This window comes from Meleagris gallopavo, chromosome 1, assembly GCF_905368555.1.
Source record: "Meleagris gallopavo chromosome 1, MGAL_WU_HG_1.1, whole genome shotgun sequence".
NCBI lineage: Eukaryota > Metazoa > Chordata > Aves > Galliformes > Phasianidae > Meleagris > Meleagris gallopavo.
The window spans coordinates 50193824-50219503 of NC_139404.1; the positions used below are offsets into that span (position 1 = coordinate 50193824).

Consider the following 25680-nt stretch of genomic DNA (forward strand, 5'->3'; position numbering starts at 1 on the left):
TCTACGTCAGCCTGAGTTACGCAAGCTGCGTACGCCGTGCGCTTACGTAACGTACGCCTCGGCCTAGCTTTTCCCTACCCTCTAGAAGGGGTTACGTGATAGGCTCCTTGCGTAGCAGACTTTGAGGAATAAGAAGAGCGATACTCTCTTTCCTCCCCGCCTCGCGCTGGGGCAGCTTAAGTATAGAAAGCTACGCAACTTCCGTATCTCGCTCTCCATTCGGAGCGGCGTTTCGCCATGAGCGCATAGGACGTAGTTGGCTTCCGGGAATAAGCGTAGGCATTTTCGGGAGCCGCAGTTTGCGCAGCGCCGGGGCGCCCGTAACGTAAGTGAAGCGGGTTGGGGTGGCGGCGGCCATTTTGTGCCGGGAGCACGGAGGAAGAAGACGCGAGCGTCTCCACACTTGACGGGCCCTGGAGCCGACCGAGAGCCCCGCCGTTCCCTCCGCCGACGCTCAGCGGGTCTCTGACCCACTGACCAATTCTTCTTCGTTTGTGTCCCTCCCGAGAGCCGAGGTGGCGCAAAGCGAGTCCTCCGAGACCCAGCCGGCGCTGGCCGGGCCCTCGCCCCGCACCCCCAGCCCCTCGCCGTCACCACGTCCGGCATTCCGATGCCTCTCGCCAACCCCCCCGGGGGCGATGAGGGGCTTCGGGGACCGGGGGCGAGACCGGGACCGCGGCGGGTAAGGGGGCGACGGGGAGGGCCGGGCTGGGGGGCGGGAGGCGAGCGAAGGGGGGGAGGGAAGGGGTTGGGGAACGCTCACCTCAGTTGAAGAGGCTGGGGGCCGAGGGGAGGGGTTGGGAGGGGGATTTCTCCTCACATGATCGCGTTGAGGAGTGTGAGGGGGCATTGGGGGAGGAGGTGGGGGGTGAGGACGGATTTTTCACCTCTGATTTTCACGTTGAGAAGCGTATTATCACAGTTCTGGAAGCTAGGGGTGGCTTTGTTTTTATTTACTCTTTTTTTTTTACTGACGTGCCTAGTTTGCAGTTCTAAGGCCTACCTCTTCCTTTTCTCCCTGTATCCTTAATTTATTTTCTCCTTTACCCAACCACCTCTCCCCTCCCTGCTCCCCACCAGCCACCAGCGGGGGTCTCTGTGGCCTGGCGCTGCCCTTCATGCTGTCATTGCTCCTTTGGGTCTCCCTCAGAAGATGGCAGTTGGTGATGGGGCCCTTCTCGTGAGAGGAAATGAGAGTGAAAGCTACCGCCGATCTGCCTGCATTCTCAGGAGGCCAATGGCTGTAAACATGGCCTGGGCTGTGCTTAGCAGGCACGACCAAGCTGAGCGTGACCAGCCTTAGCATGACTAGCCTTAGCATGACCAAGCTGATGGAGCAATCGAATGGGAGCTGTCTGGCTGCTGTGGTTATGGCCTACTGCTCCGTGCTTCCAGTGTTGCTATTGAAAAGATTATGAAAGGGTTTTGCAGGTTTGACTCCTTCTAAGAATGGCAGCAATAGGATGACGTTATAATATATAAATGGTTTGTAACTTGGTTTTCTTTCTGAGGGTTAAAAGCAATAAGACTCATCCTAGAGAAAGTGAAAACCATTTTAGGAGAGTGGTGTTTTCCATCCTTATAGTAGCAAGTAGTTAGGCCTCCGTTCTCAACAGTAAACGTACTATATGGATTTGGTCTGCCATATTAAGACTGATTCTCATGTTTTTTGGTCTTATTTTTCCCTTTTTTCTCAATGGCAGATTGAGGAATATTTTGTTTACGTGTCAAAATCCACTTTAACATTTAGTTTCTCTTCATCTGTGGAGGAAGATAGTCATATTTAGGCTTTATCTTTGCGCCCACATTTCACACTCTGAACTTAAAGCATCCTTTCACTTTTTTTCACAGGGAGGATGGTTGTGTTTTTCCACCATGAGCTTTCCAACTGAGCACAACACAAGGACATCAGTGTAAATGCTTTGGCAATCTGAGATAGTTCAGGCCCAGCTGCTTTTGGAGTATAGAGAGAGTGTTTGAGTATGCAGACTTTGTTAGAGTTACCTAAAGTAACACTATTCAGAGTGTTGTTACAATGCTTAGCATGCATGAAATTTGTGTGGTCGTACTCTGCAGAAGGGCTTTGGTTGTTGATTCTCCTGGTTAAGATCAGGTACGTGGTATAAGAAGCAAGTAAGGAGGAGTGCCTTATTTGTCAGGTTTTTGGACATCTGCATGGAAAATTGTTTTCTTGGCCTATTACACCAGAAGATTTAATGTATCAGGATTCAGCCACCGACAAGCAATTCATAAATAATCTCTCTGAGAAAGCGGGGCCACCCAGGATGCTGTGTTCAGAAGTTCTTCATCTTCCTAGTGCTGACTTTTCCCTGTGCTAACAAATACAGACTTCCAGTTTTCTTCCTCTCAGGAATGAGCTGTGGATGACTGCTTAGGATAGGCAGCTGTACTGTTTTGCTCTGGAATGTAATAAATTCTCTCACTTCTGTCCCAGAATCTGTGGCATACTTGTGTTAGAGAGGAATGTTCTGGGTCAGTCTGAATTTCTCAGTGAAGTAATCCTAGATTTAAATCAACTCGACTGGAGCCTGGAATCGAGTGGTTCCCACCAGGTTAGCAGGGTTGCAGGAGTGCAGCAGGGTTCCCTTCCCTCAGGTCAGTGTGCAGCCATATTGCGTATGGGGACAGAGAACTGGAACTGCTGCACTCGTGTCAGAGCACATGAATCATAATCATAGAATGGCCTGGGTTGAAAAGGACCACTATGATCATCCAGTTTCAACCCCCTGCTATGTGCAGGGTCACCAATCACCAGACCAGGCTGCCCAGAGCCACATCCAGCCTGGCCTTGAATGCCTGCAGGGATGGGGCATCCAGAACCTCCTTGGGCAACCTGTTCCAGTGTGTCACCATTCTCTGTGTATGGATCCTTCCCTCTGGATAGCTGTGGAGCACATAGAGTGCTCAGGTGTTTTGGGGTCCTGTCTTGCAGTCAGCTTTTCCTCTAGCCCTCCAGTAGACTCCAGGCTGTCTGTGCCTTCTGTAGAACTGCTTGGTTACGTCAGTAGTTAGCATTTGGACCTCAAGTTAGCATGGTCAGCAGCACATACCTTCAGCAGAGCAGAATGTTTCTGGATATGATTTGTACTATTGTTGTTTTTCCTCTGTCCCAGAAGGCAGCTAAATGCTTAAATTTTGAAATGGTGTTTTATGATCATTGCCTATGACAGAAATGACTGATTACACAGGGTGCTGGTGGGGAACCTGGTGAACGTAGGAGGAGAAAATAAGGGGTATTTATACAAGGGGGAAGAGATGTAATGAAACAGTTGCAGCAAAACAAACATTAGAATTTACATCGCTGGCTGTAAGTTAAGTTATATCTGCCATGCTTTTTCCAACAGTGTAACTCCTTCCTGTTAATATGTTCAAGTTCTCCTTTTTGGTCTCTTAGCCTTTGTCATTTTGTAATTTCCTTTAGGAAGCAGTTTAAAGAGCAAATGTGGCTACTGTCTGAACAGATAGTCCTGTAATAAAGGTAACGCAAGCAGTATTTCAAATCTACTTTAGTTTTTATCATGCTCTCCTCTCCTTAGTTACCAGCTGATGAAAACTGCTTTGGGATTTCTGTAGCTTTTGGTTTGTTTTGTTGACTGTAATTTTTCTGGTGAAATTTTAAAGTAAATAATAATTTATAATGTATCCAGTAAGTAACTGCTTCATACCACTTGAATTCAGTATTACTATAGATTTTTGCCAGAAGTTATTGTTTTGTTTACTGCATCCCTGAGTCATAGGAGAGTTCTTAACCTTCTGAAGTGCGTGAAATTAACCGAGTAAATAAAACTTCTGTGAGAGAACAGTAACTTGGCACTGCTTGATACTTAGGACGTTTTTTAGCAGAATCAGAGATGTTTGAAGTAAGATCTTTTTTTTTTCTTTTTTTTTTTCTCCCTCCCCCCTCCGGTGGATTTGTTTTGGTTTGTGGTTTTGTTCTGCTGTGGCTGGTTTAAAAAGGGAGGTGTTACTTATTGCCTTGGTTCTAGTGTTGTACACAGACTATCAAGCTTCGCTGGCCTTGTTTCCTTTTTGTTTTTCCTTGTTTTGTATTTGAGGCATATGGCTTGATAAGAAAGGGGAGAAGCTGGAGAAGGGGAGAAAGGAAAATAGCAATTGTCTTAATAAAAACTAACCTTAAGATGGAAGGAACTTGTGATTAGAGATTTCTCCCGTGCTTTTCGTCTATCCATGTTTTAAATGTAATCTAAGCTTCAGTGAAAAATAAGAGGCAAGGCTGTACCAGCAGCTTTGCCCCAGGAGAGGGATCCTGGAGACAGCTCCCATCTGCTGGTGGGAGTTTTAAGGCAGTGACCTAAAAATGGCTGTGCTGAAAGGAACCTCGAGGATGGCTTTGGGTTAGAATGGGCACAGGGCATGTTTATGTTGCTGTATGCTATCATAGTATTGGTTTCTAGGGGGAAGAGAGAAAGTGAACTGTGAGAATATTGTGCTCATGTCAAGGGGAAGAAGAGGAGTGGAAATGCTAAAGAAATACGCAAATTCCCAACTAAATTCTTCTGTTTGTTATTTATGTTGGTATTTCCAGGTTTGGAGCAAGCCGTGGCGGTCCTCTTCCTCCAAAGAAGTTTGGTAACCCGGGGGAGCGCTTACGAAAGAAAAAATGGGACTTAAATGAACTGCCCAAGTTTGAGAAGAATTTTTATGTGGAACATCCAGAAGTGGCCAGGCTTACTCCAGTAAGTTTTCAAGTTCGGTCCTTTTACATACAACAAAAAGTGTCACAAGTGGAAGGCTTTGTTCTAGGGCCTCTGGAACAGTGCGTAATAAAAATGTCTCTTCATTAATCTTGTTTGGCATGTTTGTCCTCTGCTGCCTCACACTTGTAGTTGCTGTCACTGTAACGTCAGCAGAGGTGATGCTTCTGTTTTCAGCCATTTTTATACATGGTATTTTACATTTGGCCACTTACAGCTCACCATCAAAACGCTGCTGTGATCTGCTACATGAGATTTTCAAATGAAAATGTCATCCTTTGTCAGTGTAGATGCAAATTAGAGGACTTCAGAGTTGCTCTACTGGGGAGGCCCTGAAAGAACCAAAAATAATGAACTAAGATTGGTACAAATACTTGAAGAAGATTTGGGAGAAATACAGTTTTGTGATGGCAGTTTAGGCTGAAAAAAGTAACTTCACAGAATGTCCCGGGTTGGAAGGGATCGTGAATCTCCAACCCCCCTGCCCCATGCAGGGCCACCAACCTCCATACCTAATACTAGACCAGGCTGCCCAGGGCCCCATCCAACCTGGCCTTGAACACCTCCAGGGACGGGGCATCCACAGCCTCTCTGGGCAGCCTGTTCCAGCACCTCACCACTCGTATTAAAGAACTTCCTCCTGATATCCAGCCTAAATCTTCCCTCCTTCAACTTAAAACCATTTCTCCTGGTCCCACTGTTATCTATCCTTACAGAGAGTTGATTCCCCTCCTGTTTATAGGCTCCCTTTAGGTACTGAAAGGCTGCAGTTAAATCACCCTGCAGCCTTCATTTCTCCAGGCTGAACAAGCCCAGCTCCCTCAGCCTGTCTTCGTAGGTGAGGTGCTCCAGTCCCCTGATCATCTTTGTGGCTCTCCTCTGGACCTCAGGAGATCTCACCTAATGCTCTGCTCAGAGCTCAAGCAGGTTGCTTAATGCTTTGTCCTTCTTAGTTCAGATGTCCCAGGGATGATTAGAGTATGTATCCATCTGTGTAGCTGTCTCAGGTCTTAATGTTTCTCATGGCTTTTTTTTCCTCAATAACTAATTGAAGTTTTTAAGGTCTGGCTCCATCTTCTCTAAAGTAGCTCACAACAAAGAGCTGAAAGTAGCTGTTAGATTCCCTTGTTAGTCCTCTCTCCCAGGCTGGACAAATCCAGCTCCTGGTCTGTTTTTGTAGCCTGTACTGCCTTCCACTGCCACAGCTAGACATGCCCTGCTAACCAGTGTCCTTGCTATGCTTCAGGTTCAAACCTGGACAGCCACTTCCCCTGATCCTAAAATTGTCCTTTTGTGAATACACATTTCAGAAGTATTATTTTGAAGTATTAGGGCATTAGTGTGTCATTGTGATGTTGCCTGGGCTTCTTAGAAGCAGAAAGGAAATTCTTTGGTATGTTTTAATGGAAAGAGAGGGACTGCCCTGCCTTCACCTTGTTTGTAGTACGGCAGGGGCTATTTTATTTATTGGGTTCTCAGTACTGTTGTATAGAACATGCTTAGTCTGTCCCTCTGCTTCTATTCACTTTTGAAGCTGTTGATAAATTCTGGCCTTGGAAGAAGGAAAAAGGCTTTTAAGACATGGTATTGATACACTTGTTTTTAGAAAGGCTGGTTGGAAGAAAACAGATGCAGGTTCTATGCTTTGTAGAGAAGCCTTACCTCTGATTGGTTGAGAGCCTATGTGACAGCTTGATCTAAGGGTGAAATCCTAAGGAAAGCAGTCATTTTGAGATCTTGTCGATCTGATGTCCCAAAGTAAGCCGTTGGGTAGAGGTGTGAAGTAACTTAATAGTTAGAAGCACGTGCTTGAGGATCCTGCTGAAATCTGGCTTTTCTTTGCATTTTTTTTCTCCATGTAAATAGTATGAAGTTGAAGAGCTGAGAAGGAAGAAAGAGATAACAATTAGAGGAATGGAGGGCTGCCCCAAGCCCGTGTTTGCCTTCCACCAGTGTAGCTTTCCACGTAAGTATTTTGCCTTTCTTTAAGAAAATGAGGAATACTCAAAAGCAGTAAGTGCTGTTTCTACAAGGTTTTCTGAAACTACATTTAGCTTCGGTTATCCTTAAAGAAACCTTTTCCTTCCTTAAACGTTTAGAGTATGTGATGGATGCCCTGATGGACCAGAATTTCACAGAACCCACTCCAATTCAGTGCCAAGGCTTTCCACTTGCTCTCAGTGGTCGTGATATGGTGGGCATTGCGCAGACTGGCTCTGGGAAGACACTCGCAGTATGTATTCTTCCCTTTCTTCTCCATTCTTATTTTCACTGTTGCCTTGTGGAAATTACCCTTGGCTGCTTGTTACAGTGTTTGGTCTTAATACTACAAGCATAAAGTGAGACTTGTGCATGTTTTTAAAGCTTTCTTTATTGCATCGTGGGTGAGCCTCAGCTCATCTAACCTGTCTCATTCACAGATGTGTTTTTTTGCGTGGTTCTTTTTTGATGTTGAAACACTTCTTTTCTCCGTGCTTACGGTGTGGTTTAAGAAATAGTACATGCTTTATGGTGTATTTGTCTTACTAAATATGAAAATCCAAAGAAATGATGGTTGAGTCTTCATTAATATATTAATTTTATCTGCAGTGGCCAGGAAGGTATTTCCTTCTTTACGAAAAGCATTGTTTAGAGCCAGGATGACTCAATTCTACTAATTGAGGCTCCAAATTTAAGTGTGCCTTTTCTTCAAAGGTGCTAAGCAGCCAAGTTTTCCACCTATGCCAAAAGCAGATGAGGTGGCTCTATCCAGCAGCTCTGGAAATCTCATCTTTTGAATAAATACAAGTATGGTTTTGTAGGTGTTAATACAGATGAGATCTATTCCTAGCTCTGAAACATGTAGTGGCTTTTGAAGGGATGTTAGGCGAAGGGGGCTCTTCCCACAGCCCAGTTGTCACAGCAGGTGATCGTTTAGCATTGAATATTGAAGTCCTCTGTCTTGACATAAAGTTTTTTTGTTTCAGTACCTGTTGCCTGCAATTGTTCACATCAACCACCAGCCATATTTGGAGAGAGGGGATGGCCCAATTGTAAGTGCTTGTCAGATCTCTTCTTTTATCTGTATGGCATGGCAGCGTTAACGAGATGTGTGCTTTAATTGATATATCAAAATAGTAAGTAGAGCACATTTACAATCACAATGTGAACATCCCACTCATTAGTTGAAATTCTGTGTAATTCCTGACATAATCTGAAGATATTTCTACGTTTTAGCTAATAGAGAGCAGATGGTCTGGCTTTGCTTATGGCATTTGAGCAGAGCCCTTAAGTTAGGGCTGTGTCTACAGCTTGGCTAACCTGAATTGATTCCTTCTGCAGTGCCTGGTTCTCGCACCTACCAGGGAGTTGGCCCAGCAGGTGCAGCAGGTGGCTGACGATTATGGCAAATGTTCAAGGCTGAAGAGTACCTGCATTTATGGAGGAGCACCCAAAGGTCCCCAGATCAGAGATCTAGAAAGAGGTAATTTAATTTAGATTTTAAATTACGTGTTTGCAAATTTCTGGAGTGGTGTTTAAAAAACAAACAAACAAAAAAAAGCAACAACAACAAAAAAACAACCTGTGAATTTGAGAGTGATCTTAAAGCCTGATTGAAGAGGTATTAGTGGTTGAGAAGTTGTCTCTTCTTCCCCTTGCAATGATAGTGTTGTATATTGGCTTATTTGGATATTAGACTTCCTTTCCATTTTATCTTCGAACTTGTGAAGGTCACTAGAACTTGTTCTTAAGGACTAAGCTTTCTGCTTGTGACACCTCCATAAAATTCTGCAATTACCTTTCCTAACGTAGCAAAGGGATGGAGTTAAGAATAATAAGGTGCCGTGTTTCTGCAGCAGCAGCAGTAGTGCTGTGGTGACCCAACCTTACATCAAGGGCTATCTGCATGTAATTTCAAAGGCAGGAATGTTCTGAGGGTTTAACCTTCTCTAGGCTAAGAAGAAATGGATATAATTGTGCGAGAAGATGTAAGATAAAGCTCACACGTGCAGATCTGCGCAAGAAATCAAAAGTTTTTACTTACCACTGTAGTTTGAAGAGTTATTAGTGAACACTGCAGTATCAGGATAACATACTAATATATAATGTATATATAATATATAATGACAATGTGTGGTAGAAGGCTGTGGGATAGTTCTATTCAATAGGACAGCGGTGCACTCCTGTTCAAAGCAGCATCGTCAGTGGGAGAGACAATATTATATGAAAAGACAGTGAGAGGGTCAACTTGGTGAAATTTTGCATACTTTTCTGTAGTGCTGTGCAGTGGGTGATCTCTTTATGAAGAAAACTTGTTAGTTAGATAATTTGGGCAGGTAAGAGTTACTGTCTTTGGAGCGTTGCTTACTATTTGCTGCAGCAAAGATTGTTGGGTAGAGCTCATTGAACACTTGACTTGGTTGTGATTTTCTTAGTGTCTGGTGAATTTGCTTTGGAGGAATACATTGCTGATAACAAAGTACAGTTTTTTTAGTGTCTTTAGCAAACCTATGACTCTGTAAGAAGTCTAATTCTTGCATAGCTTTGCCAGCTTCATCAGCTCTGAGGAGCCCAAGTTGACGCAAACAGAAAGATCAGGGCTGCCTCAGCGTACTGTGCATCTGAAAGTGAAGCATTGATGAAAGTATTCGGATTTTGTGCTGCTTTTTGTTTGTTTTTTTGTTTCTCAATTCATTACTTGGCTAAACTTAATGCTTGTGGGTATTTCTGTGACACCAAGGAACTCGCCTCCGAGGCTTGAAAGTTGAGGGACCCCTTCCACCATTTTAAGAAATATATAAATTAACATACTTGATGCTGCTTTGTGAATACTTGAATTCTGTTTTTATGCTAGCAGTTACGGGTTTGGTGACTGTCACAATTACAGCATTATTATTCAATATTAAAGGCCGTGATTTCAATCTGTGATTTAAAACTAAAGAAAAAAAAAAGTAGAAGTGAAACTAATTTGACCTGTGCAGCAAGGGAGACGCTTGATGCTTGTTGAACAGGTTTAGTTTAGTTGTAGGTCACTGTTATTTTTCCTAGAGAGCTCTCTAGATTGTATAATCATGGATGAAAGGGGGTCAGGGTTGAGTAGAAGCTTATTTTGGTTCTGATTTTTGGGCAGCTGGTGTTCTGTGCTTTTAGCCGGTGTTTTCTGACAGTAAGCTTTTAGCTTCTGTACTGCATTTATTGTTCTAATGGTGCTGTAACGGTAACTTCAGAATGGGAAAAAAATGAATTATTAAAAGAAACTAGGGCTTCTACTGAAATGAGTCAATCTTGGATATGGATGAGGGTGGTGCTTTTTCATTTTATTTAAACTATTTTGCTCTAGAAGGTGATTCATTCTGACTAAAAATACCAATTGACATTCAAATGAAGAGCCTTATTCTTTTTTTCTCCTTCTGTTTCGAAGGTGTGGAGATCTGCATTGCTACACCGGGTCGCTTGATTGACTTCCTTGAGGCAGGGAAGACCAACCTTCGTCGGTGTACATACCTCGTGCTGGACGAAGCAGATAGGATGTTAGACATGGGCTTTGAACCCCAGATTCGCAAAATTGTTGACCAGATCAGGGTGTGTGAACCTTGTAAAAGAACAGCCTCCTTCTGTTTCCCATCTGAAGTTCACAACCTCAAACCTTTTTCCCTTTCTCTTAGCCTGACAGACAGACTCTGATGTGGAGTGCCACCTGGCCCAAAGAAGTGCGCCAGCTTGCTGAGGACTTCCTGCAGGACTATGTTCAGATCAATGTGGGGAACTTGGAGCTGAGCGCCAACCACAATATCCTGCAGATAGTGGATGTATGCATGGAGAGTGAGAAGGACCATAAGTACGCTCATTTTTCCCTAGTGTTTCAGTTTTTTTGGCTATATTTTAGTATCGGCATTGTCAAATATGAATTCTGAACAGTGAATTTCCTTTGAGGTATTACTTAACCTTTGAATGTTACCAGGCAAGTAAGTCCTGTATTTATCCAATCTATTGCATATGTTCTAACCATAGTACTGTACAGTAGACCTAAATTTTGTGTAAGTGGTGCTGGCTTTATCAATGTGTATATGTGCTCAGTGCTCTCTTGTCTATTTTAGACTGATACAGCTAATGGAAGAAATCATGGCGGAGAAGGAAAATAAGACCATCATCTTTGTGGAGACAAAGAGACGATGTGATGATCTCACTCGAAGGATGCGCAGAGATGGGTGATTAACTCCCTCCACCCTTTGCTTCTAGTGAGAAACAGAAACTGTAATAAAAAGCAGCAAGGTTTAAACGTTTGCCTTGCTGTTGTTGGGAACAACCTGTCCGTTTGGTTCTTGGCTGAATTCAGTCTTAATTTCCTGGAATATTCCAGTCCATCAAAGCATTAATGCAAGAGAGAATATTTGTCAACTGTGCTGCTTTCAGTATATCAGAATACTGATGTAATGAACTGGCAGGGACAGCATCAATATAGCAAATGCGATTTGGCTTAGATGGCTGCTATATAGTTAGTGGGTTTAATATGCAAGAAACATTCTAGGTGCATCTTAATGTGCAAGCATACATTCTGGGTAGGTAAAGGCCAGAGGAAGGAGATGGGGAATAAAAATATTTCTCAAATGTTTTATTTTCTGCCTTCTTTCTGAAATGCCAGTAAAGCTTCCTGTTGCCTTTAATATATGTACTTTCTGTCTATACTAATGTACATCTCTGTTTGGCAGTTGGCCAGCTATGTGTATCCATGGAGACAAGAGTCAGCCAGAAAGAGATTGGGTGCTTAATGGTGAGTCCATCACTGAGGGGGGGGCATAACTCGGGCTGCTGCATGTAACTTATTGAGACATGCTGTTCTTAGGCTTTCTTTTGTCTCTGTGCCCGATAGATACATTTCAGAGGATTTTCTTTTGCCTTTACTGATAATTTCAGTGGTTGTATTTGATAAAAGTGCAGTGGGAAAATTAGCTTAACCTGCGATGCTAGATTTTGGAGAAGTAATTGATGTGTTATTTCCTGACTTGCTGGGTTTTCTGAAATTGACGTATATATTACCAAGATTCTGGAAAGTGAGCATTTAATATAAATCAAGTTCAGATAAGGTTATCTTGTTTTGAAAAGTCTTGCTTCATAGCATGCTTTGTTTTACAGAGTTTCGCTCTGGAAAGGCTCCTATCCTCATTGCTACCGACGTTGCATCTCGTGGGCTAGGTTTGTACACATAGACCACTCTTGCCTACTGCTGCATATTTTTCTTCTATGGCCTGAAATGTTTTCTTTAAAAAAAAAAAAAAAAAAATCAAAGCGTGATTTTCCCCCACATGTGAAATACGTTTTTTAACATTAATCTTTTTTTTTTCTTTCATATTCAAAGTCTCTTCCTGCTCCTAATGAACAGGCTTTGGTCTGCAGCAAGGCCTAGGCATGACTAATCGATCGCCAAGAGGGAGAAGAGACGTCCAATTATGCAACCCAACCCTTCCACCACACTCACTTCTTCCCCAAATCCGGCTTTTGTTGCTGGATTATAGGGATGGATGGCTCTGTTCAGAGCGTGCCAGATAAAGCCCAAGTAGGAAGTTGTGGGAGAGCATTTCAACTGCAAATAGCTAATATTCTCCTGCATAGTGCACCACAGATTGAAACATACAAACCCCAACATGTACATATCTTTACCCTGCAGATGTGTTCACATCTGAGAAAGCACTGTTCTAGATTTTTGACTTTGACATGTAATTTCCCTTCTCTGTGTTCCTTCTAGGCAGGATCACTGAGCTTACATATGGCCATTGACAGTGTTGCCCGATACTGTAACTGAATGAAAATTGCACCACTCAATTCTGGTAGAATGAAAATGATCTGTCTGGATGCATCAGTTGCACCCCCTTCTTAAATGAGCATACTTGGGCTGTGAAACACTCTGCTAGGCACAGCCCTTAAGCATCTGCCTGCTCTAAAAGGGGAGGATGATTTCTGAAGTGCTGAGTTTAATAACATGCACTGAATATTCCAACCTCCCTGAGTGGCAGAAGATAAACCACTTAGGGGTCAATGTCTTGTAATGGTGAATTTTAGACAAAATTAATGCTCATTATTGCAGATAACATCTGAAAAATCTCGGGTTTATTGGAAGTCACCATTATTTAAACTCTATTTTTCATATGCTGAAAGGGTGGCTGTGCTGTGCATCTTATGGTCACTTTAACACAGGCAGACCATTACGAGATGTGGCAGCCTTTGTTCACACAACCTGCACCCCTCCTTCCCCTCCCCATTCAAAAAACGTCCAACACTTCCTCAGAGAGGTGATTATATGGACTTCAGTCTCTGCCCTCTAGGGTCATGTCTGGACCTGTGCAGTTAGAACTTGGGCCTGTTGGGAGAAGGGACAGAGGCCTGAAACTAGTTTGTATGAAAGAGAGCTGCTTTCTCTAGCAGCGTTTTTTAAACAGGCTTGCTATGTGCTGGTAGCTTCTTTGTGCATCTTGCCTAGACATTTAAAACAGCCTCACCCCCCTCAAAAACACTCACTGAAACTACTCAATTGGATAACACTTCAGAAAACAGTCTCCCCACTTCCCATCCTCCACTTCACCTAAGCTGTGGGGGAAAGGTACCAGAGTCTGTTTCTTGTTACTGAACAACATCTCTGCTTGTTTTGGGGCCCTGAGTTTGCTGCTTCTTAAAATAAGTCACTTAACTGGCAAACTTCTGGACGACTTCCTCCAAGATCCTGGAAAGTGAAGGCTTCTACCTAAATAACATAAAACAGGGGCGCGCGCCTTTTGGCTGAGTCACCAGGGCTTTCCCTCTTCTTAATGGAACATTGGTTTCAAAAAAGCTTCTGCCAGGTAAGTTCTGAGTCCCATAATGACTTCTTTGTGATAATTCCCTGGAGTGAGGTCCTCTCTCTGCACTGATCTTTTTTTTTTTTTATTTTCTTTTTTTTTTTTTTTTTTGTTCAGTCTATTAAACTAAAAACATTGAATTTGTTTTGTTTTGTTTTCTTTAACAGAAACTTTGATATCAGCTACAGATCATTCTCAGTGCAGGGGTGGGGGCACATCTACATTGATGGTCAAACCAGCTCTCTAGACTAGCATGTTTGCTAGTTTGTCCCTTCTAATTAATACCATAATCGGAGACTGTGCCATAGGATACTCTGATGGCATGACAAAGGGCATGTTTCCCAAACAGCTGTCAAAAAACGATTGACAGTTTCAATTTTAGTTCCTGCCACATGATCTTCTGAAAGTGCGGGAAGACTGTGAGTGTGCACAAACACTTTGGAGCATGCTAGACTGGAGAAGCCGAGTCTTGTACTTGCTCGGGTATTTCTTCAGCCAGCTGCGTGCTCTGCCAGGTTCACTTTCTAGTCTGGACAACAGTCTTACGTTTTCCTCTTCCTGCCTTCCCATTCTTCCCAGTCCTCCCCAGTCAAGTCAGTGCTGTCTACATCGATAGCTCCGCTTCCCTGCACTTTCTGCTGGGAAAGCACATCCTTTATCCTCTGTGGTAATTCACGTTTCTTTGCTACTGATGGATGTGCATAATGGGGCTGACTGAGGATCATGTAGCCTGCAGCTTGTCAAACTAGTTGTACCCTGGCTGTGAAGATGCAATCTGTCATGTGAACTCCTCTCTGTTTCGCTTTCCCCTTCTTAAAAAACCTGTTGCATCAAGGACCCTAGCTGGAGACTCGCGCAGCCCCCTGTGAAACCTGCCTTCTCACTCCCTTTTTTTGGTGTGATTCAGGACTTTGGAGCCAGCAAAGACTGAGGAGCCCCCCCTTTGCTGTAATAAGAAACAGACATAAAGTCCCCTCTTGCCACTACAACCCCCCTCATTTTTATTTTTTCCTACGACCCCTTTGAAATTGACGCAGTCTGGGCAATAGATGCAGTCTGACCCTTTGGATGTTATTTTTCGCATCTCCTTTTTTTTTTGACAAATGCCCCTAAGAGCCCCAAATCGGGGACAGAAAGCGTTGGAGGACCTGAAACTTTTACCTGAAGCCAGGTTCTCCGGCGCTTCCCAACCAAATGGGGCTACAGAGAAGCATCTAAGCCAGTTCACAGAGCGAGCGTGTGTGGGGACTTCTCGCTGCCACGGACCCTTGATGCATGCTCCCCGCGCTCCAGTGGTCCCGTGTCAGAGGGCGGAGTTTTCGAAAGGAGGCCGCCAAAAATAAAAGGCAAAGAGACGGGATCGGCTGCAGCGGTTTCCCACAGGAGGAGGGAGTGTGCATCGGTCTGGTAACAAACAGAGAACGTTTCTCTCTTTAAAACAAAAAAGAAAAAAAAAGGAAATCACAAAAATCTGTGTTTTATTTTGGATATTTTCAGAATATTCGTCTTAAAATGCAGATTTTTTTTTTTTTCACGAGCTGTTAGGACACTTACTGTAAAACCGTGCGTTTTTTAATGTTCTGTACCGTAGCAAATAGGTGGTTTTGGTACTTTAGATGCTTTCACTGAAGTGTTACACTAACATTTGCTTTGTTTCTGTCCCACGAGTTTCTGAAGTCTCCCCGGAAGGTGTGCAGCTCTAATCTCTTTTAGTATTCTTTACCCAGCAGTTTTGATCCCTTCATTTCCTGCTTCTATCTGATGTGGGAAGTTGGGAACTGTAAACAGAATGCAGGATGGCCCAAATTACCAAAGCTTGCCCGAAGTGGACAGAACAGCACAGTGAAATGTTAGTGCAATGCCTTCTTGTGATAACTATGCAGCTAAGTTAAGATACTGTAGGTATGATCTGTACAGTTTTTAATGAGTTGTCTGAATAGTAGTGTGATTGGAGTGCATTAAACTTGAGGCTAGGGGAGATAGCTCACTGTATCCTTGTTAGGATTGTAAAAGTAAATATTGGTAAGACTTGCGTTTTATTTCATGTTACCCAATGGAAGGTAAGTGATCTCATTACTGTTATTACTTGTTAGACTTCTCCCAACAGAGTAAAAGCTTGACAGTGGCAATCCTTCCCTTCTTCCACCCCAGTTTGCTGTGTCAGATGGTGTGGTTTTCACCATCAAGATTGTGCTTTGGAGAAAAAAAAAAAAAAAGTACAGAATTAGTTGGCTTATTCACCAACATCAATGAATTTAACGCTGCAATACAGAGAAACGCATTCTGGGGAGGATGAATTTGAGTGCAGGGAGAAGCTGCTTGAAATCTACCACTGTTTTTCAGGATGCTGGTCTTTGTTCCCGATGATCTCAAATCCGAGTCTTCTACTCTTTTGGGATGAGTCTGTCTTGTATCTATTCCATGCATTTGCTAACTTGGTGTTGTTTTTTTTTTTCTTATTACTGTCACCTGCATTCGTGCTCCCCACCTTTCGTTGGCACGTCCTCTCTTCTTCTCCCCTTTCCTCAACCCCACCCTTTCACTGTGCTTCGCACCTGGGCACTTCTCAAGATGTGGAAGACGTTAAATTTGTGATAAACTACGACTATCCGAACAGCTCTGAAGATTACGTGCACCGCATTGGCCGTACCGCGCGTAGTACCAACAAAGGTACTGCGTACACGTTCTTCACACCAGGAAACCTGAAACAAGCCAGGGAGCTTATCAAAGTGTTGGAAGAAGCCAATCAAGCCATCAATCCAAAGCTGATGCAGCTTGTGGACCACAGAGGAGGAGGAGGTGGTGGTGGAGGTAAAAACAAATGGGGAAGGGGCTACGTAGGGAGTAGGTTTCCATTTTGAGGGAGGGAAGATCGAAGGAGGATAAGGAAGTAATAAGCAAAAATCTAGGAGAAAAGATCAGCGATATACTTGTTTTTTACCTGAGATCTCCGTGTGTTCTATAAGTATTTCTTTTTTACAAGCTAGTAGGCTACTATTATAGCTTAGTCAGATTTTTCTTTTTTCTTTTTTTCCCCCGATAATATTCTCAAAGAGCTAATTCTACGTGAAGGAATTAATGTCTTGTAGCTCCTACCTAAACACTGATGCAGGATGTGTGTGCATGCACAAGTACAGTTAAAAGCAGGGAATGGGTTTTCTGACCTCACCTTCATGGGCTGAGACTATTTTTTTCCTCCTCTCCCTGAAGGAATAATAGGTTTCATTACATCCCTAAGCTAGTCCTATACTTCTTCTGTTTCCTTTGTCTCCGAGTGCACTCATTAACACTTCCTGAGCTTCGTAGCTACACCTTGAACAAAACGCAGGGATGTATGCACACAGCCGTGCAGGTCAGGCGAAAGGCTTTGCTCTGTGTGGGCAGTGCCCTGCCTGTAGAAGGGGGAGAAAGGGTGGCAATAATTACCACGGTTCGTTGTTTAAAACTTGTTCACGGTACTAAATCTTAATGTATCCATCGCCAGGAGGTCGTTCTCGTTACCGAACGAGCAGTTCAGTAAACAACCCTAACCTGATGTACCAGGAAGAGTGTGACAGGAGGCTCCGGGGAGTGAAAGAGGGCCGGAGAGACTCAGGTGGCTTCAGAGACCGTGAGCGTGGTGACAGTTATGCCAACGGAGCCAACAAGACCTATGGCAGTGCCTACGGGAGCCCAAATTCCGCTTTTGGGGCAGCACAGAGCCAGTATGGTTACACTCAAGGGAGCTATGGAGCAGCTGCCTATGGCACGAGTGGCTATGGCACTGCGGAGTACAGTGCTAGTGGCTATGGTGCCAGCACCACAGCTGCCACCGCTGGGAGAACCTCACAGAGCACTACCCAACAGCAGTATGCAGGGATGGTGGGGCGCTCAGGCCAGCAGCCACAGCCGCTCATGTCACAACAGTTTCCTCAGCCCCCTGCCACTAATGTGATGGGCTATATGGGACAGACTGCCACCTACCAGTACCCACCCCCGCCCCCACCCCCTCCACCCTCACGCAAATGAGACCACTTCGCCTGCTGGTGACCAGTGTTAGACCTCTTGCATTTAAAGGAACCTTTTCTTTCTCTTCTTTCCCATTGTGATGTCTCTCTCATGCAGGCTAGGCTTAGAATTCACCGTTCAAATCCCTTGAGCCCATCAAAAATGGCCCCCAGTAATCCACATTACTGACTCTATCCTTTTTTTCCTTTTTTTTTTTTTTTAAAGAGATATATATAGTTGACTGGAAAATTTATTATTTTTTGTCTTGCATGTTGAGGAAATCGGAAATTTTATTTTCTCTAAAATAAATGAGTATAAGGCAGATAGGTCCCAGCTCGATCATCTTGGTGTCTAAGGTTTGTGCAAAAGAACTTGCTTTGAGGGGAGGAAGTTTCTATTCTGTAATACATTAACTTAATTTCAGGAAGTATCCAGAGAGGTGGGAACCTTTGGGGAGCCAAAAAGCAGTTCATTTAACATGATAAATGCAAGGGAGCAATGCTCACTTTTCCTAATCTTAATATATTTTTTTAAAGTAGCTCACTATTGTTGCTTGTAATCTATCATAGGTAACTTTCTATAGGAAAACTCTGCTCATTTGTCTCAGTGCAGTGTTCTGAGTAAATTGCTGGCATTCTCTGCAGCTCTGGTAGCAGCAGCCCATCTTCTGGTACCTGTAGGAGGTACCTGCAGTAGGGAAGTTGAGATTAAAACCCGTGTCGAAGACTAAACTTGTCTTGGATTCAATACCTGAAAACTAGGTAAAGTCACTGTAGGGTATTACTGCTGTAGCATTCAGCCAAATAAGTCCTTTCTCTTGCAGTTGTTAAATTGCAGAGTCATTAATGCCTGAAACCTGGCTACCCTTAAACTAGTTTCTGCTCTCAAGTTCCTACCGTTGGGTTTATGGAGATAAGTCTTATTTGAGAGCCCAGAAACTGAACAGAATGAAGACCACGAACGGCGTATCTTGTTTGTCTTTCCTTGGTGAACAAACTCACTTCTTGCCATGGGAAATGCTCTGAATGCTGCTACACTGAGCAAAATGGGATGGAGTTTTCCACCTTTACAAGGTTTGAATAGGGTGGGTTGGGGGGAGGGGCAAGGGGAGGAAGGGCGGAGGAGGAGATTGCCTGGAATCTCCTTTCCATGAGGTAAGGAGTGAGCTGGTTAGTGCATCTTAATTCTGAAGCTTTCTTTCTTTTGTACCTTGCTCTGACTATTGCTTTTCCTGGCTTTTGAGTGCATTTCCCCGTTCCATTGGTCCCTTTGAGCTCAGCTCTTGCAGGTAGGTAGCATTTTAGAAAATGTTAGAGAAGAGTGAAATTTTAGTAAATAAGTAAATTGTTTATTTTACAGGCTAAGGTGGGTGTGTGGGGGGTTTCCCCTTTAGTAAAGCGTGTTGTCGACTTGTTATTTCTAATATGAGACGGTTCAGAGATGGTAGATGATAAGAGAAGTTAGCCACTCTATATCTGATAACGTGACAAAAGAATGGATATATCTCCTGGTTTGTGAGGCATACACTTTGCATTAAGAAAATGCAGATTGTTGGGTTGTTGGTTTGCTGGGTTGTTTGGTTTTTTTTTCTGTTTTTTTTTTTTTTTTTTTTTTTTTTCTCCCTGTTGGCATTCTTGCATATGGATGAGCAAGGCAGCCCACCCCTTCTGTAACAGAGTGGAACTTCTTATAGTCCAGGCAAAAAGCTTGCTTATACAGATTTTTTTTTTTAAAAAATTCCCAGAGTATTAATTTTGTGAGATAAATGCACATCGGTTTGTGCAGTACACAGGTAGGTTGCTGACACAGAGGGAGAAGGGAGTGATTTTTTCCAGAACCTTGCTTCCCTTATTCCCTCTTCAAATTCCATTGCTTAGGCAAGCAATTTCTTTGCTTGTGTTAAGTGAAAGCCAGAAACATTTCATTTAGCCAGGCACTGACTGATCTGTCTTTGGCTTCCCTCACAAGCAAGCATAGAGGTTTATTATTTTTTAAAAAAAACTTTTTTTTAAATTTGTGACTGATGCAGAAATGTGTTTGAGGGGTGTAGGAGTAGGGCATCTTGCTGACTGGCTTTAGGAAGGGTCTCTGGGCCATCAAAGCTGCCTTATAGTTTGCTATCGCTTTTACTTCATTTGGGGGAGACTTGTGCACATGTAAACATATATATGCCAAGTCTTGCAGTGCTTTATTGTTACTGAGGTCAGCTGAAGTCCAGGGTCTGGGTTCAGTTTGGAGTGTTAACCAGATCGTTGAACGCTTAAACGCACCGTGGCATGTGCTGCCCCTGTCCCACCTGGTGCCTGCTGCTCTGTTCCATATACCAGCTGGAGGGCCCTCGTTGATAAGCATTAGCCTCTAGTATCGTTTGCGTTGTTTTCAATCTGTAAAAAGTTCTGTGGGAGTGTCATAACGACTTGGGTGTCTCCTCCCCTCCCACTTCCTGAAGCAATTTACTGTTTGGACTTCTCTGAACAATGGAAGGGTTAGTGGCTTTGTGTGGGATCAGCATCTCGTTTCACACGTTTGCTGGTCTCTGAACACATTCCTGTTGTATTAACGAAGACTTGAATTGAGAGATTCATAGATCTGTGGTGTTCAGACACAGGATACTAAGAGCTATGTTACTATTCTTAGTTTGTAAATTGTCCTTTTGATACCATCTTGTTTTCTTTTGTAGGTATAAATAAAAACACTGTTGTCAATAAACTGTGAACTTTTGTCTTTATTATTTTTGGAGCGTAAAACAACATTTGCCCCCGTTCTTCCCAGTTGTTAAAAGAAGTCAAATCCAAGGGGTTGGGAACATCTGTTGGCAACCCTCTGAATTATAATCGAAATGTCCCTCATCTGTAGAACGTGAGGAACCCTCATTGGAGATGAGTGAGTGGGGAGGGTGCTGGAATACCTGTGGAATGGAAGATTCCTGCCATGTGAAGGTAACGCGGACCTTAATAGGTTGGGGTTCAAGCAGAGTTAATTTTTGAGAGGGCGGTAGTTCACGTACGGGTGGTATAACTGTTGAATTTTGGATGGTCCTGCGTGGAGCCAGGAGTGGGACTCAGTCTTTGTGGGTTCATTCCAACTTGGGCTATTCTGTGGTTGCACATAGGGGCCAGTGACCTTTGTATATGTTATCAGACTTCATGATAACGCGCCCTCTTCACTATGGCATTTGTTGGGGACTGAAGGACTGTGTGACAGTTTCCCTTTTACTTCTTGTGGTGTTTCAGGGTAAGGTAGAGGCATGTTATAGAGGTGAGTGCTAGGAAGAACAGGGAGAAAACGATCTGTATTTCTTAGTATTGGCCAGCACTACTTATTAGCACCAATTTCAAGTAAGAAGAAACACAACAAAATGGAGGGAGAGTCTCATCCAGGTGACAAGCATACCAGCTGTCCTGGCCTCGCTGTCTTCCTGGCACTGGAGTGAAGCCCAGCTGAGCCATTCTTCAGTCAACAAGGGCCAGGAAAGGAAAGCTGTGGTCAATAGAGTTTCATCTTTGGAATTTCTGGTGTTGTCTGGAAACGGCTTCAAACAGGCATTGGAAGGCTTAGCTTCTTTCCTTTTAGGACTGCGAAAAGAGATGGTAATGAAGGCTTGCTGGGAATATAAACTGATCCATTGTTTCTACAACTATTCTGAATCTGATAATTTGGACCACTAGATAGCAGGCTGCCAGGTTTTCAAACCAATATTATTTTTTTTTTTTTTTCCCTTTGATATAATACACTCTTCTGTCCCTGGTACACTTTCATTACTTCTAAAGGAGAATAAATGGCCTTATGGCCAGAGCCTGCAAGCTTCCCCTGTTGATGTGCTGTGGGAAGCTTGGCTGGGAGGCTCACAAACACCGGGGGTTGGGGTAGATGATCCCTGCAGGTGCTTCCAACCTCAGCTGTTCTGTGAAACCCAAGTTTTGGGGAGCTGAAGACTCCCTTCATCTTTCAGGTCCCTGCATTAAACAGAAAGCAGCTCATCTAGTTTTAAAAACAAGATAAAGAGAACTGGCATTATATAAAAATCCCTTTGCAATGCTTTGTAACCTTATTAAGTAGGTTTCTTTTTATACAGCATCCTTGCTTTCCTTACCAGAATCGCTGCCCTTTTGTCTGCGCTCTCCTGTGATAGAAATGTTTTGAAAAGATGCTTTTTCTTTTTTGCAAGTAAGAGAGATGCAACCTGCTATAACATTTCTGGTTGCCATAAATGACTGCCAAGCATTTGCATATCTCCCGCCACCTTCTCCTTTCCCTTGATCCAGAACAGTTGTGTAAAAGAAGGGGGATGGGGGGGGGGGAAAGGCAATTCTCTTCCTGCTGTGGTGTCCCAGGGACAAATGTTTTTTATTTCTCCCTTCTGTGTCATCTGAGTTCTGCAGCTTTATGCCTAGTGATGTGAGACCAAAAGCCAGCAGTTGTGAGGTTTTTTTTTTGTTTTTTTTTTCCCCTTTTGTTCCACCTTCCACAACTGCAAAGGGTATAGATTTCTAACAGAATGTAAGGATGCAGGCCTCGTGAACTGACTGAAGCTAAAATGGGCGATGGGAGGAAAAAAAGGAATTGACGTAGGGCACCTTGATGGTGGTTTTGCAAAGTAATTTTCTAACGTCAGAGATGTTTCAGTTACAGAAGAAAATCTTAATCCACCAAGGCCAGCCCTCTGTTCTATGCCATCACCTCTCTACCAGCAGGAACAGCGCATGGAGCTGCTTAGAGCCACCCATCAGAGCCCCCAGCACAGGATCTGGTGGAATAGTTGGGGAACAGGAAAGAAGAAAATGTCTGTAGAGCTGTGTTTCATCAAATTCCTCCCTTCTCAGCAAATGAGCAGTTTAAAGCCTTCTTTAGCCTCAGCACCGTAGCGTGTTCTACCAGATTGTATGCCCGTTAGCGCTGGTATGCAGCCATCACTGGCATCTGGTTTTGGGAAACTGCAGAGTCTTGTACGTGCAGATGCCTGTCTTCCTACAGAATGAGTCCTTGGGAATGCTGCGTCTTTTACACCGAAAGGAAAAGTAGGCTTAATATTGCCTCCATATGTCTGCAGGTGCATTGCCTGCCTGTGGCTATTTTTTCTTCCCCCTCTGAGGTTTTTTTGTGATTCATAATTTCAAAAAGCACGTGGAAATGAATACACCAGAAAACATTAACTTCTCAGGGTGGGCTTAAACCAGGCTGAGCTCTGGTTTAAATTTCTACACAGATAAGGAGTGAACTCAAGGATTAACACCTGGCAAGCCGCAAGAAGGCCAAATGACCGCATCCAGTGTATACCAACACTTTCACCCACCTTTGGTAACATAGAGATAGAAGAAGTCGCAGTAGAAGATGGTCTGTACCACCCCAGAGACCACAGCAATCTGGTCATAGAACTTCTCGGTGTGGTAGCGCCAGACCCAGTTGGCGATATAGAGGGCTCGATAGAGGCCCAGGAAGAAAAGGTAATGCGTTGTGATGGTCTCTGCTTCCCCTGTCTTGCTGATCATGAAGAGCTGAGGGAGGATAGCTACAGACTCCAGGTAGATGGAGAAGGTCCAGAGTATCTGTGAGGTGCAAATGAAGGTGGTGGTGATGATAGAATCATCATAGAATCATGTGAGTTGGAAGGGACCCTGAAGGGTCATCTAGTCCAACTCCAATGACATGGAAGGACCCAAAGCTTTACTCTTGACAGAGTGGGCAATGAGAGAAGACGGTGCTGAGCTGCTCTACAGATTACGTGTTCTTCATGGATTACCAGCCTTGCCTCTCCTACATGCTTTCGGCATTAAAAACCTGAGATCTTCAACATCCTGCAATCTGGGTAGTGCCAGGCTTCCCTCCCCTCTCCTGCCCCATGCTTTCCTTACCTCCAGGGGGGTGAAGCTGTGGTTCTCCAGGAAGGACAGGCCTGTCACAGGGACCAGGAGGAACTCCAGGCGAAAGGAGTCGTTCTCACTATCAAAAGTTTTCCGGAATTTCACGTAGATCATGTACACGGTGATGTAGGCACATATCAAAAAAATGACCTGGGGGAGAGAAGTAGAACTGCAAGATCTGACCTGCGATCGCGCTGCCTGTGCTTGAACAGGAGCTTGGCTTCAGTCAGCTTTGCCGAAAGCCAGGTCTGTTCACCTGCTGGGCTGTGCTGTGGTGAGATAGCAGTGAACAATCTTTCTACACTGGCTTATGACTGACTGGTGTTAGAGGTGCTCCTGTGGTCAATTAGAGATTGCCACTCTGCCCCTACCGTGAGGGTAACTGTTGTTTGAGAACTCTCAGGCTCTCTGTTAAGATGTTGGCTTGGTGGCAGCCAACTGTTGTGCTCTTGTTTTGCAAGCATGCCCAGCCCTCATTCACAGCATCTCAAGCTGGTCTTGATGGTGCTAACTGTGGTGGGCTCACTTGTTTAATGCAAAGAGCATTGCATTATGGTTAGTGGGGGGCTGGTGACACTAAAGGGAGCTCCTTTAGCTGCTCTTCCTGTGTGTAACCCACTAGCTTTGGTGACGGGCAAAGAAGATGGAGTTGCTCCTGTCTCCCTGTGGCTGAAAAACTAATGCGGTGAAACCATGGCGAGCTGGGGGGAACATCTGCTTCTCTGCTGCTCTCCTTACCTTCATCACGGTGTTGTAGAGGGAGATGAAGGTTGTGAACAGGTCCAGGTAGCGGGTAGTGAAGACGAGGGCAAAAAGAATCTGGCTTTTCCCCGAGATACCTGCATGGCAAGGAGAGGAGAGAAAGGCAAGGCAGGTGAGAGAAAAAAACCCTTCAGATGTGGGTTTTGCCCTGTGCTTTTTTTTTTGAGATCACTTGTATACGTGTGTTTCTCCAGAAGCCAGGAACTCACCATCACAAAGACCTCTTCCTAACACGCCTGCCCATCTCTCATTGTGGTGAATTGCTGTGGGACTGGGGACTGGCCCACGTATGTTGGTGCTGCTGTCACTACTGGTGGGATGGCAAACATGGATGAACACAGCTGAACCCATCCTCTCATCTACCTGCAAGCCTCCGGCTCTGTGGGAAGCAACTGCTCTGCATGCCTTGCCCGAACAGGGCCTCTAGGCTGAAGCAGCATTCTCTCTGCATCTTTTCACCAGAGGTCATTGCTTTTGGTGCCACCAAACCTTCTCATGCTCACTTTCTGCCTTATCACTCTCCTCCCCTATGCTTCGCTGTCACCCAGACACTTTCCCCGTGGCCGTGTGCCGTGCCACATCACATCCTTCCAGCACATCCTTCTCCCTCCTGGCGAGGAAGCTATCCACCAGGCTGTGGAGCCTTCTGCATACCACAGCAAAGCCCAGTGATGGGCTTGACAAAAAACCACCAAGGCGTACCAGAAAGGGATGGGAGAGAAGCTGGAGAAGAAGCCGGGAGGCAGCGCAGAGGAGGAAGGAAGAGGAGCCTGATGCCTCTGAAGAGCTGAGGAGTAGGGTCCCCTCCTTGCCCAGAGAGCACTCACCAGCACAGGACTTGGACCTGTGGATCTTCACCAGCAGGATGATGATGGCCAACAAGTGGGAGACGTCCCCTAGGATGCGGAAGATATTCATGGCGGCGGTGGGCGAGGGCAGCTGTAAAACCCCGCGGGGAGTTCCGTCCTCAGCCGAGCGTACGCTTTCCTCCGGCTGAACTTTCCCTTCTCTCAGAGTCCGGAGCTCTCTTCTCTATGCCTTCCCAAGGCTCCACATCCCCTGCCCCAACGTCCCTGGACTTTCTCTCTCCCAGAACAGCGTTCCTGACGCTGCCTTTCTCTTCTGTGCAGGGCCTGTGCAAAGTTAGGTTTTGTCCTCTCAGCAGCCCCGGAGCAGCGCTGGGTGACGTGGCTCCTGGCTGGCCGGGGAGGAGAGAAAGGAGGAGGCGGAGGCGGGAATAACTGCACTATTTTTCCCTTTCCCCTTTTTTTTTTTTTTTTTTTTTTTTACCCCTTCCTCTCCTTTCTTTTCCCTCACTTGTCTCAAGTTACACGCGGAAGCATCCTTAAAGGAGAAAAGGCGGGGGGAAAGGGTCATCCATCCTGCGGGCTGGGATGCTGCTGCAGCATCTTGTGCCATGTTGGCAGTCCCGTGGCCCCATCAAGCATGGATGTGACATACCGGGCTGCCGTCACTTCATGTCCCATCCCACTAGGGCAGTGCATTAAGTACAAGGCTGTGCAC

General features: G+C 44.6%; 2 protein-coding genes across 2 annotated transcripts; one reads left to right on the forward strand and one right to left on the reverse strand.

Moving 5' to 3' along the window:
• The first annotated feature begins 313 nt into the window (after positions 1 to 313).
• DDX17 (DEAD-box helicase 17) lies at positions 314 to 19523 on the forward strand. Its single transcript, XM_085226353.1, has 13 exons — positions 314 to 682; positions 4568 to 4718; positions 6603 to 6702; positions 6836 to 6969; positions 7703 to 7768; positions 8058 to 8199; positions 10138 to 10298; positions 10382 to 10554; positions 10814 to 10924; positions 11426 to 11487; positions 11850 to 11909; positions 16118 to 16357; positions 17031 to 19523. The coding sequence occupies exons 1-13, from the start codon at positions 639 to 641 to the stop codon at positions 17552 to 17554; spliced, it is 1968 nt and encodes a 655-aa protein (XP_085082479.1). The 5' UTR covers positions 314 to 638; the 3' UTR covers positions 17555 to 19523.
• On the reverse strand, positions 19268 to 25387 carry KDELR3 (KDEL endoplasmic reticulum protein retention receptor 3). Its single transcript, XM_003202280.5, has 5 exons — positions 24984 to 25387; positions 24133 to 24233; positions 23386 to 23544; positions 22827 to 23079; positions 19268 to 21108 (listed from the first exon to the last, which is right to left on the reverse strand). Exons 1-5 carry the CDS (start codon positions 25072 to 25074, stop codon positions 21068 to 21070), a joined length of 645 nt encoding a protein of 214 aa, XP_003202328.2. The 5' UTR covers positions 25075 to 25387; the 3' UTR covers positions 19268 to 21067.
• Between the last annotated feature and the right edge of the window lie 293 nt (positions 25388 to 25680).

Coding starts and splice junctions, on each gene's coding strand:
- KDELR3 (XM_003202280.5), bottom strand. CDS start 25,074: ATGAATATCTTCCGCATCCTAGGGGACGTCTCCCACTTGTTGGCCATC. Junction 24,234..24,983: donor CAGGTCCAAGTCCTGTGCTG/GTGAGTGCTCTC, acceptor CTTGCCATGCAG/GTATCTCGGGGAAAAGCCAG. Junction 23,545..24,132: donor TCTACAACACCGTGATGAAG/GTAAGGAGAGCA, acceptor TCTCTCCCCCAG/GTCATTTTTTTGATATGTGC.
- DDX17 (XM_085226353.1), top strand. CDS start 639: ATGAGGGGCTTCGGGGACCGGGGGCGAGACCGGGACCGCGGCGG. Junction 4,719..6,602: donor AAGTGGCCAGGCTTACTCCA/GTAAGTTTTCAA, acceptor CCATGTAAATAG/TATGAAGTTGAAGAGCTGAG. Junction 11,488..11,849: donor AAGAGATTGGGTGCTTAATG/GTGAGTCCATCA, acceptor TTTGTTTTACAG/AGTTTCGCTCTGGAAAGGCT.